Source organism: Petaurus breviceps, unplaced genomic scaffold (assembly GCF_028583685.1).
Source record: "Petaurus breviceps papuanus isolate PSGF00001 unplaced genomic scaffold, PetGlider_PUasm1.0 91041, whole genome shotgun sequence".
NCBI classification, from domain to species: domain Eukaryota; kingdom Metazoa; phylum Chordata; class Mammalia; order Diprotodontia; family Petauridae; genus Petaurus; species Petaurus breviceps.
In genome coordinates, this window is record NW_027187400.1 from 31732546 (window position 1) to 31748940 (window position 16395).

The 16395-nt window shown below is 39.3% G+C and overlaps 1 protein-coding gene across 2 annotated transcripts in view; it reads right to left on the bottom strand.

The window, feature by feature from the left end:
- AJAP1 (adherens junctions associated protein 1) overlaps window positions 1–16395 on the bottom strand; it is a 269873-nt gene that overhangs the window by 18778 nt on the left and 234700 nt on the right. For both annotated transcript variants that reach the window (XR_011166511.1, XM_069078371.1), the window contains exons 3-4: window positions 4285–4372; window positions 580–822 (exon numbers count right to left, since the gene is read on the bottom strand). Coding sequence is in view for 1 of the 2 variants with exons in the window: in XM_069078371.1 (XP_068934472.1) it covers window positions 580–822; window positions 4285–4372 (331 nt within the window). In the remaining variant the exon portion in view is untranslated. The remainder of the gene's footprint in view (window positions 1–579; window positions 823–4284; window positions 4373–16395) is intronic.

Genomic DNA, 16395 nt, shown 5'->3' on the forward strand with positions numbered 1-16395 from the left:
AATAAAGATAGATCTAGGAGGGGAGAATGGTTGGTACTTGACATTTTAACTTTACCTGCTACTGACATTACGTTGACAGGGATTCACAACTCCTGGTTCAGGGAGTAGACAATAATAATATGTTGATATCTAGAAGACCAAAAAGTCCAAGGCTGCTATTTGAACTCTAGGGGATGGCAACAGCATACACTTTAAACCCCATACCAGGAGAGTGCCAATGTGTTACATCTTTGCAAACTAGAAGTGCTATATTATTTTCAATTGCTATTACTATCATTGAAACTATTATTCATAACACTCCTTCCAATCCTTTGAATTTTGAATGAAACTTAGCTGATTAGAACTCTTGAGGGAAGAGGAGGGTACTGAGAAAAAAAAAAAAAAAAGACCTAACCGTGCTTCTTATAGTTAACTCTATATGCAGTGCATGGTAGTAGCTATTTGCCTAATTAGCCTGCTTGTAAAACATGAACATCTGAGTCAGATTTTGGGAACACAAGCAAATCATCATCTATGTGGCACAGGATCTGCCCTGAGTCTTGCAAAACTCAACTTTGCTTTCTCCAAGGCCAAGCTTACCTGTTTCCATTAAAGGTGGTTTTATACTCCCCAGCTGGGTGCAAAGTCTCATCAGTATACACGGGCACTGAGGTCCTAACACACTCGTGTGAGCACTGCAGGGTTTCATTATAGGCTGTAAATATGTCCAAGTTGCTGGGCACCCGGGCAGGGGTGAAATCCGTCAGGTTTTGGCAGCTCTCTTCTTGCTGATTGATTTTCCGTTGGTGGCTGTTTCTCCGAGTGTTTCCACTTTGTGCACAGCTAATAGTATGAAGTTGGGGATATGGGGTACAGGATTGTGGGGTTTGGAGGACAGGGAATGAGGGGGTAACAAAATATACAAAGACATGATGAACATTTGAACGCAGAGCCTTCATTGCAAAGAATTAATTATACATCATTTAATATTAAATTATAATTCCCAAGCTCTTCAGAAGGATCAACGACAATCAAGCAATCAGCTCACTTTATTTTTTTATATCAAATTTGAATTTTAAATGTGAGCCATTATGGCAGGGAGAATTATTGAGATGAGCGGGTTAGCCATGATATCAGGAAGCTAGAGTTCTGTTTGCTCAAAGAGTGTCAGCAAGAACAATGACATTAACATGCCTTCCCTTACTGAGGCTTCAGAGGGACAAATAATTGGGATAGATAACTAGCCACCAAATTAGTCTATAATAGTTGAGAAACACTGAAGATAGTATAAGAGGGGTTCAGCAATTCAGCAAACTGGGCTTCACTGGAAGCCCAAATACACATACATATACATATATACATATACATACACATAGATGTACATATATACATATACACATGCATCACACACTCATAAATGTGTGTATATATATGCACTTGTGTGTATATACATGCATGTATATATGGTATTTAGTGTATAGACATAGATATATACCCATGTATAGGCATATGAATGAATTTATATATCATACACATGCCCATATGTATATATATACACAAATATGCGTATCCCTACATACATAATATGTGCACGTATGTATGTGTACAGTCATGCACACACAAATGTGTGTGTATATATATATATATATATTTCTGTATAGGTGTATATAAAACTATATCTACATGCCTGGGAGTATTTCCCCTAGCCCATTGGGCATTGATGATCATGCACATACCCTAGGCACCAATCTTCCTATCCTATCTGTCAGTTTCTCTTGGGGGATGTTTTATAACTTGGGATTTCTTTATTTTTAGTTCTGAGCCCCCAAATTGGAAGCCAGACTCCAGTCTACCAATATAGTATATGAAGATAAGCTGTATGGAATATCTATATGCAACTTCTTATCCTAGCCTTAGGATTTGGGGAAAGAACTCAATCTACACTCATAAGGTGGTGACCAGTAGCCTTTTCTCTCTTTAGCATCTTGCAGCAAGAAGGGATAAGAAAGAACTCAAAAGTTTCCATGGTCTTTGGAATGAAGTAGACAATTGGTGATATAGTCTCCTTCACAGTATTTAATATCTACAGCAAGACAGAGAAACAATAAACTTCACTAGTTCTGCTAGTAGGAAAATATCAGTGATGTCTTCCATTTTTCAGATGTGACTCCTGTCTCAGAACCCATTCATGGTGGTCTTCTCTGTGCATCACGCAACAGTGGTAAAAGGAGGGCCAATGACTAGGGAGGAAATTGCCCTGTACGAGATAATATGTTCAAATGGAACCCACCTCAGGACATGTTCTTCAATACCGCACCCCTAGACTATAGGGTCAGAGTTAGCCCCTCTTATTTTATACATGAGGAAATAAGAAGTAGAGGGAGAAATTGACTAGCCAAGATCAAAAAAGAAGTGTAAAGCAGAGCCAGAACTTGAACCCAGGTCATGTGATGACAGGGACATCACTCTTTCCATTGGGCAAGCTTGCCTTCCCTCTCAGACATTATGCTGCTGCTCTCTAGTCTGGGTTTTAGATCTCTGGAGAATGATGAAGTTGGGAGCAGAAAGGGTAACATATGGCACTTTCCCTTCCTAGGTGGATATTCCCCCCCCCCCCTTCCCAATCCTGGGCCAATCACCGCATTGCTCTGCCAGAGCCTCTCCAAAGAAATTCATAGGTGACAAAGAAATCCTTTTATGGAATTATGCTTCCCACCTCCATTTGGGCTTCCCCTGAGCTCCACTTTTGGTGGACAGAACATTACTTTGGATATAGAAGAATGGATGCTACTTTGGGCACACTTATCAGAATGCTCCCTCCACAGCTCTGTAGAGCAAGGTGGACTCAGACCATTCCTAATTTGTCAATCTGACTGACTGTTATCTAACAGGTCCCATTAGACATCTTTACCTGGCTGCCCTTCAGTTGCTTGCAGACAATGCTCTGTGGGTACAGGGAATTTCTAAAGGTATCAAGGAGGTTCCCTTGGCACCTTTGGTCTCATTCTTATATGCTCTGTGGGTGTGTGATACCCTGGATATTTGTTGCTCCCTTCCCTAATCCCATCAACTGAATAATCAAGTAGTCCTCCTCCTATTCCCAGTTTGGGAATCTGCATGCCCTTGGTGCCCACCATCCAGTATTCCTTATAGATTATTACATGGATATAGCAAGGGACTCATTTAGGTACATTACATGACAAAGAACTGAGCTTTGAAGAAAGAATGGGAGCACATTTTCTGAAAGAAAAAAATACCTGCAAAATTGGGTCAGGGGAGATACTAAAGAGGGTCCCAAAGTACCTTTATGAAGAGCGGGGTTACCCAGTGCTTCTCCCAATTTCCTCAGTAATGCAGGTGAGGAAGAGATGGTGGCAGATACACAATACCCAGCAAATCTGACCTCAAAGTAGGCCAGTTTCCATAAGAAAACAGGCAAAAGCAGGGATGCCTGAAGCGAGGAACTAACCTATTTCACTATTTGCAGAGATGATGTCAAAGGGAAAACCAGAGAGTAAATTAAACAAGCAAAATGAAGGAACCAAGGACCAGGGTGCTGGGGAAGGGGTGATAGGCAGGCTGGAGGGGAAAGTGGACAGAATAGGCGGGTAGCTCTATTTTAGGGGAATCTCAGTGGGAGTATGGCAACATTCACTAAAGGTCTGGGGAAGGTAAGAAAAGGAAATAACCACTGAACCGGTAGGCTGGACTGGCTCTTGTTTTCACAAGTTGCTTTTGGATCAGAGAGGAGGGTTTGGGAACACAAACAGTAAGGCATCTGGGAAGCTATTTGAATATGGTTGGCGTTCAGTACAGCTCCCGCTGAGGGAGCCATGGGGCAGACTGATTTGTCCTAAATAGCAGGTGTAACTTCCAATACAATAACTAGCCCAAGGAGTCACAGCAGAGAAGGCCAGCAAGTTCAGATGCTGGGGATTCAGCTAGAAAGAACACTGTGACTCGGAAAATGAAAATTAAAAAATGACACCTGTCTTTTTTTTAATGCCATAACAGACAAGGGAATAAATTATATTCTCATAGGTCTGGAGCTGGGAGGGAACTTGGAGGACATCTAATCTATTCCCATAGTTTTGCAAAGGAGGAAACTGAGGCTTAGAGAAACAAAGCGGATTGCCTAGTGTCACCCAGATAATAAGGGTCAGAGGAGGGATTTGAATTTAAGTTTTCCTTACCTCCAAATCCAGCACTCTTCAAACAACTGTTTAGCACACATTTTCCCCAAGACTCCAGGCCTATAAAGATAGCCACCCTCATTTGCTTGCCCCAATTCAGAAGGGTCCTTACCAATTTTTTAAGACAAGAGTTGTAATCAGAGCGGCTATAACCATGATGAGGGAAACAGTGATGGTTATTATCTGATGGACAGCCAGACCTGTAAAGAAAGAAAGAAAAAGGGGAGGAGTGGAGATGGGGGGGGGGGGAATACGCATAAAATTAATGAGCAAAAAAGGGAAAACTGTTAAAAGTGAAAAAAGGTACATAAATGTAATTAAAATAATTTTATGTAATTCATGACCAGTCTTCCAATTTCTCTGAAATGATGTGAGTCACATAGTAGATTAGAGAAGGTGGCAGCCACTTGAATGCTCTCCTTTCTGGGACAAAGTATTGGACATCTGCTGCATGATGCTGGAATCAAGACCCACAAAGTCTCCGTACCCTCCAAAGGTATGCCCTTCAGTCTCTTTTCCTCACTAACTATACCTTTCTGAGAACCCAGCACTTCAGTTCACACCACTATCTCTTTTTCTCCATCCCATTCACCTTGTTCATCATTTTACCATGAGATAAGGTAGTAGAGTAGGAAGAACCCTGGGTATTGAGTCATATCCCTCATTTCTAGCCCAATCTCTTCTTACTCAATTTCAGTTTAAAAACAATAGGCATCACTCAAGTGTCAATCAATCAACAAATAAGTGCCTACTCTGTGCAAGTCGCTGGGTGCAGTACTGGGGAAACAATCCAATTAAAATATCAATGAGCATTTATTAATGCTTGCTATGCACTGGAATAAGTGATGAGGATACAGAGACAAGATTAAACCAACCCCTAACTCTCAAGAAGTTATGGTTTAAATAGAAGAGAGAACATACCCATGAGACATACATGCATAATACACATTTGCATCTCATATATGTGTATACATGCATATATATGTATATACATACATATGTATGTACAGCAGGCAGATAGATGGCACAGTGGATAAAGTACCAGACTTGGAGTCAGGAAGAAAAATCGTTCTTTAAGAAATTATTTAATTGACTAATTTATATCAAATGCTAATCAATAAGGGAAGCACACTGATAGGGGCTCTTGAGCTATACTGTTTGATAGCTTCCATTCTCAACAAATTAAGCTACCACTAGGAACCTGAAGGGGGAAAGTAGTCAGCTTCTCACTGGGTTCCAGGTTACAAATATGAATGGGGCCTGGGAAAGTGAAAGCCAGAGCTCATTTACACTAATATTCAAGCATATAATTAATTTCAGCATAGACGATGGATGGGAGTTGTCCTGTTTGACCCCAGAGGGAAGAAACTGGAAGGTATACTGGATGGAAATTGCCAAAGAAAAAGGTACATATAGGTTGAAGTAAAGAAAAAAAATTAAGAATTAAAGCTATCCCAAAGTATTTGGGAAGGGGCTATCCTGAGAGGCAGTGTATTTTTTCCCTTTTTAAAGGTCATTTAAGGGACAGTTGGGAGGCATAGTGAATAGAGCACTGACCCTGGAGTCAGAAGGACCTTAGTTCAAATCCATCCTCAGACACTTGACACACTTACTAGCTGTGTGACCTTGGGCAAGTCACTTAACCCCAACTGCCCTGACTTCCCCCCTCCAAAAAAAGGTCATTTAATCATTTATTAGGTAATGAAGATTCCTTTATGGATCTGTATTGACATGTAAGAACACCAAGTTTCTTGTATTTCTATAATTCTGTGATTCTGTGACCTGGGATCCTATGAACAACAATTCAGAATGGAAAAGAATCTTAGAGACCCTCAAGACCATCTCTCACATTTGAAAATGAGGAAACTGAGGCTTAGAGAGATAAAGTGATTTTCCCAGGTTGCCACAACTTGTGAGGGTCCTCAGTGAGCTTATGATGAAGAAGATGATGATGATGATGTGCCAATTAAAACGATGACATCTACTCTTTATAATAATTGAAGATTTGCAAAGTGTTTTATGTATCCAGAGGATGCCAAAAATTATGGTGCAGCTTGAATCTAGGGCTTCAAACTGCTTCAAGCCATTTGGGACATGCTATATTATCACATATGATCCTCAAAAGAACCCTAGGAGGTAGATGCTATTATCACCCCCATTTTATAGATGGGGAAATTGAGGTAGAGAGAGGGGAAATGTCTTGTCCAGTGTCACATAATGAGTAAGCATCTGAGGCAAGATTTGAACTCAGGTCTAGCTGGCTTCAATTTCAGTACAACACTTTATCCACTTCAGAGACAGGCAATGAAATCTCAGTAGAAAAGGGGCATGGAAGGAATGTTACAGGTATAAAATGGATCATTCTGCCAACAAATCTAACCCTGAAATGCAAAGAATAACTCATTCCTCCTCAGCAGTTTCCTTTTTATCTTCGCCCACCACATTCCTAAAACCATGTCCCCAAAGTCTTTTGCCTTTGTTATTGGGGAGACTTTTTAATCAACTATTGATCACAAGAATTTCTTTCTTGTCAGACTATAGATAGAAGTTCTCTTGGTTTACTTGTAAGGAAGAAAAATTAAATCTTGACACACTCAACATTTGGACCAAATCTAAGAAGGCAAAATTTAATAGGAATAAATTTAAAGTCTTAAACTTTGAGATGGGAAAAAAATGCTTTTAGAAGTACAAGATAGGGGAAGCATGGCAGTTTGGCTGACAATGGTCTGGGGCAGGGGTGGGGAGCCTGTGGCGTCAAGGTCACCTGTGGCCCTCTAGGTCCTCAAGTATGGTGCTTTGACTGAATCCAAACTTGAACCCCTTGGGTTTGGATGGACTGCTGTAGAAATATATGTCACCAGTGTGACAGAGTAGCCAAGAATGTTGAGGGGGAGCTACACTGGGAAACACATCAGTCAGGTCCATGTGATAAAATTCCTACAGTATTCCAAACCACATCTGGAGCATCATATCTGATTCTAGAGTCTGGACTTCAGTTAGGGTACTGATAAGTTGAACAGCATGGTGGAAAAAATGACTAGGTTAGAGAAGGGAACTGAGATAATTTCATAGAAAGCACAGTTGAAAGAACTAGGGGCAGTGGGGGATATATATTCTGGAGAAGGGAAGATTTAAAGTAGGGTATGACATCTATCTACTTATATTTGATGTCATCTCTTAAATGGGAACAACAGCACATTACTAACTACATAACATTATTGTGAATGCCATTGGAGGGACACAAGTGGAATGCAAGGATACCCTTATTTGTACCTTTTTAGTTTATTGTCCAGAAAAATGCCACATACATAGTAGGGATTTTTGTACTATTGTTGGATGGAACTGAGTCAGAAATGATTTACAAATTTTGGGAGACTATAAAAATGAGTTATTATATTATACAGTGATGTAAATTGTACAAGATTTCTCCAAAGAGGTTCTACCTAAATTGGTTAACATTCATTAATTGTCCTAGCATAGTGCTTCCCATTTCCTAGGGAAATGCTTAGATATGCTTCAATTAAATTATTTAATTTTTAAAAATATAATCTATTGTGGATATGGAAGAGAATGGGAAGACAATGGTAGTTTTTTGCATTTGCATTGCTGGCATCTAGCACTATGTTCCCCACATAATAGATGTTTAATGAAGGCTTGTTGAATTGAATAGCTAGAGAGACAGAGACTGGATGAACTATTTACAGTTATTTCTTCCACATCTAGGAGGGGGGTAGGGTTAGTACCCCATGATATGGAAAATTCAGGTAAAAATGTTTGGCCCTCCATTCATACCAGAGAAGAAGTCTAAATTATGATGCTATTAAAAGCTAAAATATGTTTATATTTTACAAAAATACATATACATACATATATAAATATGTATGTGTATGCATATGTGTGTGTATGTAGAATACATTTCTAGATTTCTAAACTTTTTCTGTGTCATCTGCTGGCCTTTTCATATAATCTGTGACTTCTGCAAAACTCCCTCAAATTCCTATTTAATTTATTATGCCAACTCCCAATATGTGGAAACCATGATGGGGAAAGTTGCAAGGTGGGAAGGATAACTGCAGTGTATTGTAGTAGGGATACTTTTTCATATAAGAAATGGACTAGGTGGTCACCACGGAACCCCCTTCCAATTCTAAAGTTGTATGATCTTGTGATAGTAATGGCAATTAAAGATTCCCCTGTATTGGCTTGGTTTTCAAATTGATTGTATTAAAACCCAGAGTTTGTTAATCCCACCTGTGGGATGGGCTTGTTGATGTGAAAAGAAAGTCCTGAAGTGGGAGGAGCTGGTGATGTAGATTTGGAGAGACAAGAGAGAGGCGGAAGTTCTTTTTGGAAGCAGCACCTTGTGGAGAGAGACTAAGAAAATTGCTGGTGGCCGCTTTGAATTGCCCTGGACTTTTGAGACCTGCCCCCTGAGCTGCCAAGGACTGAGGAGACATGGCTGTTTTGCTGGTACTTTGTCTGTCTGTTTTGATGTTATTTTGCCAGATTTGTCCACTGGTGAAAGACTGTCCTGTTGAAGAAGTCCTGGAACCTGGCATTTGGTTAAGAAGGCCTGAGACTGTCCTGCAGACAGAGAGTGAATACTGTCCACTGGTGAGGGACAGTACTGAGAGTGAATACTGTCCACTGGTGAGGGACAGTACTGTTGTTGCAGGGGTCTGGAGACTGTCCGGCAGACAGAATGAATACTGTCCACTGGTGAAGGACAGTGCTGTTGTTGCAGGGGTCTGGGAGCCTTTCTGTTGGTTCAGAAGCCCTGAAGAAGGATTTTCTTGTTGTATGTTTACAGAAATCCTGGGAGAGGGCTTTTCTAATGTGTTCAGGGGTTCTAGGACTGTTCTACAGACAGAGGATAAATTCATGAAGGGACTGGCAATGTATCTTATGGCCTTGCTAAGCCTTGTCTCTCCAGGAACTAAGATTGCTGAGAACTTGCCTCGTGTCAAGATGAAGAAAAGACCTCCATTTGGGTATTAAGTGCTGTGTTTAAACTTGATGTAACTCTGGGGTAGATTCAATTGTGATCCAGGGGTGGGGAACTTTTGACCTTTTTGTGTTCTATGGTTGAGCAAATGAATGTATTTTACTTATGTTTGGAAACTAATCTCCATTTGAGAAGAGGGGCTTTGTGGTGGACTTAATTAAGGTATAGCCTAGGGGTGGAGAAGTATTTGGAACAGAGACTTTGTAATTGATTGAATGATTGGAAAGTCCTGGGGTGGGGTAGGCCTTGGAGATGAATTAATCACACTTAGTAAATGCTGTATTTTGAATGATGTCATGTTTTGATCTTCTCTGTTCTTGGTTTGTTACTGAATAAAATAGAGAGCACCTATGCTGGTATTTTGAACCTGGGAAGTTGCCTTTGCTTGGTATTACATTACAGATCTGTGACTTAAGACCTTTCCTAATGGTACCCTTTGCCCCAAGGCAACATTCTACCACTAATCTCCCTTCCTCACAAAGGTGTCTGAGCTTGCCATGGTATTTTGTTTTGTTTTTGTTTTGTTTTTGTGATGGGCTGTTTGTACATCTGTTTGCCCAATACACGTATGCATTTCCTGATGGCATATTTCATCCCAAAATGACTTTGCTGGCTGCCTCCCAAACACACAATGTCACAAACAGATGTTACCTCTCCATTGGATATCATCTAGATGGGGAGAAATTGTTAATAAATAATTAAGAGTTGGCATGGCAAGGAAGTAAGTTTATTTCCTTTCCCCCTCCTATATGCTTTTGTTATGTTTGGTAAGGGATTTCCATCTTGAGCCTACAGAAAAATACTGCTTTCCAAAAGAATAGGAGCTAATACAGAAATGCCATTTGCATTAAGAAATGGTACTCAAAAGCAAAAGTTTCTGGGTGATTTCAGATCTTAGAGACAAATGCAAGGAACTGGGAGAAGCTAGCTGTAGCTAATAAAACATACACACACAGATATATATGTGTGTGTTTGTGTGTGTGTGTGTGTGTGTGTGTGTGTATAATCCCCCCACAATGTCTCTCTGTCTCTGTCTCTCTGGTTTCTCACTTCAGTAGATTGGAAACTTCTTGAGATCAGGAACTCTTTTATTTGAGCCTTGATATCCCCTGCATCTGCCCCAGTGGTTTAATAAAGGCCTTTGGAATGGAATTGAACTGAAATCATTTCAAAGAATTTCAAATACTATGCAAAAATGAGTTATTATATTAATACAAATTTACTTTGTAAAATAGATTTCTTGGTAGAGAGATTACTCCCTACTTGGTTAACACATATTAATTGAACCTCTCTTATGCGCCTAGCTTTGTGCTACCTAGCACAGTGTCTGCCATATAGTAGGGATGTTAACAAATGCTTGGATTGATTTGTTGAATTAAAAAAAAATGTAATCTATGGTAAATATATAGGCAGAATGTGATGACAGTGGTCGGAAGTCCCAGAATCACAAAAGTTCATATTGGCAGGACCTCAATAACTCCATATTCCAACCTATAATTCCCAAATCATCCATATTATTATAACACTTCTCAGAGAACAGGAAGAGCAGGGCTCAGGTTCCACCTCTGACACCTGCTGGCTGGGTGAACCTAGGCAAATCTCTTAACCTCTCAATGCTCTAGAGAACTCTCTAAGACTGTAAGATGAAGCCTGTGTCAACCTGCATTGGTAGATGGAGTTTCCTTATTAGGAATTTCTTTATACATAGGTCTAGTCCCCAACAGTATAGCATACTACACTGATATAGAAGAAATACTGATATTTTCTATATAAAATATAAAATCACTTTTCCTATGTGCCTAGTATTGTGCTGGCACAGTGTCTGATGTATTATAGATACTTGAAGAGATACCTATTTATTGATTGATTAGTAGGCACTTTGGGAAATTTTGTGGGGAATCCACACACATAGATATCATAAACATGTAAGCTTATACATATATATCCCATAATATTTCCCACAATGCCTATTAATCAATCAACATTGATCCGATCATCTACAATAAATCAGGCACTGTGTTGACAGAATGTTAGGCACACAGGATGAGCAAACTTAAAATACATTCATTCATATGTAGATTCCCTCTACAAGCCTAATACAATCATCTTTCCATATAAAATATTAACTCATATTTATAAGGGGTTCTGAAGTTTGTAAACCATTTTTGCTTCAGTTCCATTGAATGAGCATATGCCATATAATAGGTATTGTCTTAGGTACTGGGGCTATGGCCAAAAATGAAGCAATTTCTGCTTGTAAATCACTTACATCCAATGATATCTCAAATCATGTTATAAAGTGTTCAGTATATTATTGCATCCATTTTACAGATGAGGTAACTGAGACTCTGAAAAACCCTTATCTAAGATTTAGGTCTAGAATGAAACTTAAAGATCATCTCATCTAACCAAGTCATTTTACACTTGAGGAAACTGAGCCCTAAAGAAATTAAGCAATTTATTCAAGGTCTTATTGGTAATGTGGGTCAGAGCTGGGATTACTTCATCTTCCTGCTATAACATGAGGATTCCCCCATGATCACACAGCTCATGAGCACTTGAATCTGCAATCAAGTCCACCCCTCTGACTCCAGAGTCAAGGAGCCATCTCCTATACCTGGCAGCCTTTTATGATTGATAAGTCAATCAATAAACATACTTTAAGAGCCTGCTATATTTCAAGCACTGTGCTAAGCCTTAGGGATACAGAGAGGTGAAAGACAGTTCTTACCCTCAAAGGGCTCACAATCTAATGGAAACATGAGTTTTGAATGACAGTTGACATAAAGGAATACCCGTCTTTAACAGTAGATAAACACTTAATATGGTTTTTACAGAGGTAGCTAAAGTATCCATCAAGTGATTTAAACATGTCACCTTACTAGCTTATAAACTCCATCACAGCATTGAATATTTATGTGTTTAAATCAATGTTCCAGTCACATAAGGTGCTTAATACATTTGTTGGATGGAATTAGTGATTTTTAAAACATGATATACAAGATATAAAAGTCTTTTGATCTCAAAATACTGAGCTTTTTCCCATGAAAGTACTTTTTTTTCCCCTTTCCCTTTAAGGAGGGTGGACTATTCCTTTCCCATTAGCTATTTAGAGACAAGGTGTGTCAATCAATTCAATTCAATTCATCAAGCATTCATTCCATGTCAGCTAGGTGTAAGCTACTGTGCTAAATGTTGGAGATACAAAGAGAAAATTTAAAATAGTTCCCTGTCATCAAGAAACTTGCATTTTGCTGTGGAGGTAGAGTATATAAACAGATGGTATAATAGAAGATAATATTAATATGGGGAAATATTAATACTCATCGTAAAAGTCTTAGGAGAGGACTTATGAGCTGATTTTAGAAGGAAAAAAAGGAATCAGTCAGTCAGTCATGGAGCATTTATTAAGTACTTATAGTGTCTGACACTGTGTTAAGTTCTGAGAACACAACAAAAGAAAAAAATATATATATATATATATATGTCATTTAAGAAGTAGCATCTAAGTAGAGATAAAGAAGAACTGTTGAAAGGGAAACATTCAATTCTCCCCCCCCCCCCCCCGCTATCCTTTCCCATCCTATCAGGAAGTACCATAAGAGTCTATTTTTTAAGTGTGATGAGGAGACTGGCTGATGAGGGCTATCACTTAAGGCATTCATAATATGCCCTGCCTGTTTTGGCTCTTCTGGAGATTTAGTGAGCTTGGTTCTTGTCATGAGTAGTGGAGAGGCCCTTCTTCCCACTTCAGAGAATGAACAGGTATCTGACAATGAGATAACAAGCAACCCTTTAATTGACTGCTGAGTCAGAATTGAGTGTACGTACAAAAGGCTTGAGCAGGCAATCTCTCACTCTCTTCCCTGATAACTTTCGAGGATTAATTAGTATAAATCTTGGGCAAGGTGTATAAGGTAGCATCTTTGGATCCCTTATCTCCCCACCCAGCTGCCATGTGTCTGAGAGCACAGGATATCTCTTTTTCTAGTATATATATATAATATATATTTTTTTTTCATTTCTGATATTAGATCAATGAATATCCTGAGATAGTACTGCCCAGGAAACCAAGACCAACAAAACCACCTGATATCTCAAAGAAAGCTGGAATACTGTTTTCCTTTCAGGGAACCACAGTTCAAGAAGGGCAGTGATGAGCTGGAGAACCATCAGCTGACTATGCTGAGGACACCATTGTCGAAATCCTGAAGGCTGACTTTCTTGACCCATCCTCGTAAGGAACTAGATCACCTGGGCAAAGGGAGTCCACCTTAATATCCATATACCATTAACCAGAAGTGAATTCCTCAAGTGGAGAAAAAGACTCCCAGGACTAAAAAATTCTAGGATTTAAGAGGTTCTTTTGTAGCAATATTTTAATTTTCAGTTAACTTTCCCCAGGGATCAAGTCAGTTTGTTGAGGGAAGATTCACCTCATGGATTGGGGGAGGAATAAATAGTTATTGTATTTCAGGCCTTATTATACCTTTTCAGTAGACATGCAAATATTATTGATGTCAGTTAATTGATCTTGGGGAAATTCTAACTGGCTAAATGATTTCGGAAAGCACACTGGTGGGAGCTCATGAATGACCATTTTAGAAAGTCCATCTCCTCAAGGTTATTTCCCTAGAACTTCTATAGGGACAGCAGTCATTGACCCTCTGAGGACCCAACCTACCATTTAGAGTTGGGATAGGGACACAGAATATAGCACACAGAATGTACTAGTCATGAATTTACTTTAGATAGATTGGTGAAATAGATTATGCTTTAAGTTGCTAGTTGAGATACTCCCTTCCCAGGCTACCCAAAATGGGGTTCTAGAAAAAATGAAGCAAATTAAATGCTGAAACAGAGGAATACAACATCACCTTTCACAAGACTGATTAATTTGGCCATTCCCAACAATGCTTTTAGGAGGTAGACTGTATATATTTATATGTGTTTGTGTGTATGTAAGTGTGTTCCCTTTTCCATCTTGAGGATGAATCAATTAAAAATTCAATAAAGCAAGTATTTATTAAGTACCTACAGAGTACCTGGAACTGTGCTATATACTGAGGATATGACAACAAATGCAAAATAATCCCTAACCTCAAAGGGAGCATCTTTTACTGGGACAGGAATGAAATCACTCCAGTGTCAGGCATGGTCCAATAAGATTACGTACAAGAAAGGGAATAGCTGAGAAGTAAATACTCCCAAATCTCAGGTGGTAAGGACTAGACAAGCAGTTTGATCTATTCATGAGAACTGGGGTTTGATGATAAAAAAAACATCTATTAGGCTGAAGCCAACACTCATGTTTCTTTACCTATACAGCAGCTATTACCTTTGTGCCTTCTTACCCTTAGAACGTTAGCTCATTGAGAATATTTATCATTTTATTTTATATCTTTTTTAATCCACAATGCCAAATACAATATCTGGCACAGATTAAGTGCTTAATGAATGTGTGTTCATTAATTGATTGATTCTCCCTTATAGCATCCATTTCTAATGCATACTCAGATGCCACAATGACACAGGAACTCAATAATCATTGAGAGTTTATGGCCATAAAAATATCACTGATATAGAGATGGCAGATAACTCAGAGGTCAATTTACCCATCCCCCTCTTTTTCTACAGATTATTAAACTGAGGCCCAGAGAGGGAAAGAAGTGACATATCGAACAATATATTGGGAGTAAGGACCCTAGAACAAAGATTAGAACCCAAGACTTCTGTCTTCCAATCCAGTCTTCTGTTCACTGTCCTACTTCTTGACTAGGATTGACCTACATTATATCTGCCTGTTGTCAAAGTCCTAAATTGTCAAGTCCTCTGTCAAGTGGTCCTTGATCAAGAAGGATTCCTGATGTTGGGAAGTGAGGCAGAGATTACCACATTAATCCCTTCAAAGGTCAAGACACCATTCTTCAAATGGAGGTTAAATGACTTGCAGGATGTTATACAATGAAGATTCTTTTGGGAATTTTGGCTAGACTAGATGTCTGCCAGGATGCTTTATAACACTAAAATTCTGTTATTATCATTCATAAATTTTTTTTTGTTGTTATTTCCAATTCATTTTTCCTTGCTCTATTCTCTGGGAACACAAAACTCTCAACTGTCTTTCACAAGGCAACTTTTCAAGTAGCTGATGACAGATATCATGTTTCTCCATGTTTCCTCTATAATCCTTCTGTCATATCTTTTTTAGGCTAAAGATCCCTAGAACTTTAAACTGTCCCCAAGGTGACCTGAACTTGAGCCCCTCCAGCATTCTGACTACCATCCTTTGAACATTCTCCAGCTCACCATTGCCCTTCTTGAACTGTGGTTCTCTGAAAGGAAAATAGTATTCCCAAAACAATCTAATGAAGACAGAGCAGAGAGGGATTGTCACTTCCTCATTTCTGGAGAGATTAAAGAAAGTATATGACCTAGAGGAAATGTTATGAAGAAAAGACATGGTATAGGGTTTCCTTGGGGAAGAGTGAGCTTATGTATTCTTTTTTTCCCCACAACATCAGCAGGAATTAAACAATCCTCTGACCTCATCAAGTTCATTATCTTGAAATAGGGTCAGTTGCCCTCAACCTGGTTTATCCTGTCTGCCAAGATGATTTTACTGAAGTGTAGCTGCTGTGCATATTACAGATTATTGGAGCCACAAGTTGAGAGCTGGGTGACAGGTGGACACCAAAGATAGATCAGCAGTCCCAAAAAGTGTTTGGCAAGCCTCACAGCGGAGGTGCTTTTTCTCCCTAAACACACCATAATCGACAATGGGAGTCAGGGGCATGTTTACCCCAAGAACAAAAAAGACTTCTTTGGAATGGGTAGATGGCAGTAACTGAAGCAGGTACGGTAAAGTGTTTAGAGCTTGGTCAGACACTGAAGGTGTCAAGGTCATATACTGCACCTTGAGCCATGGCTGGTCACCCTGCCTTTCATCTTGCCCCTGAACTTCAATGAATCACAAGAATAAAGCTGAGAGCTTTGTACAACTCTGCCTAACTTAAATTCAATTTACAATTGAGTCAAGACACCACCTTGTGATGTCATTGCTCCTCTTTGAAAATGAAGGATGGACAACATTTTACAACAATGGCAACTGGCAGTTGACAGTAGTGTCAAGTAAGGGGCAAGATCAAAGGGCCAAAGGATTAGACCTGGATGTGACTTTAGAAGTAATCTCCTCTAAATCCTTCATATTTTAGATGA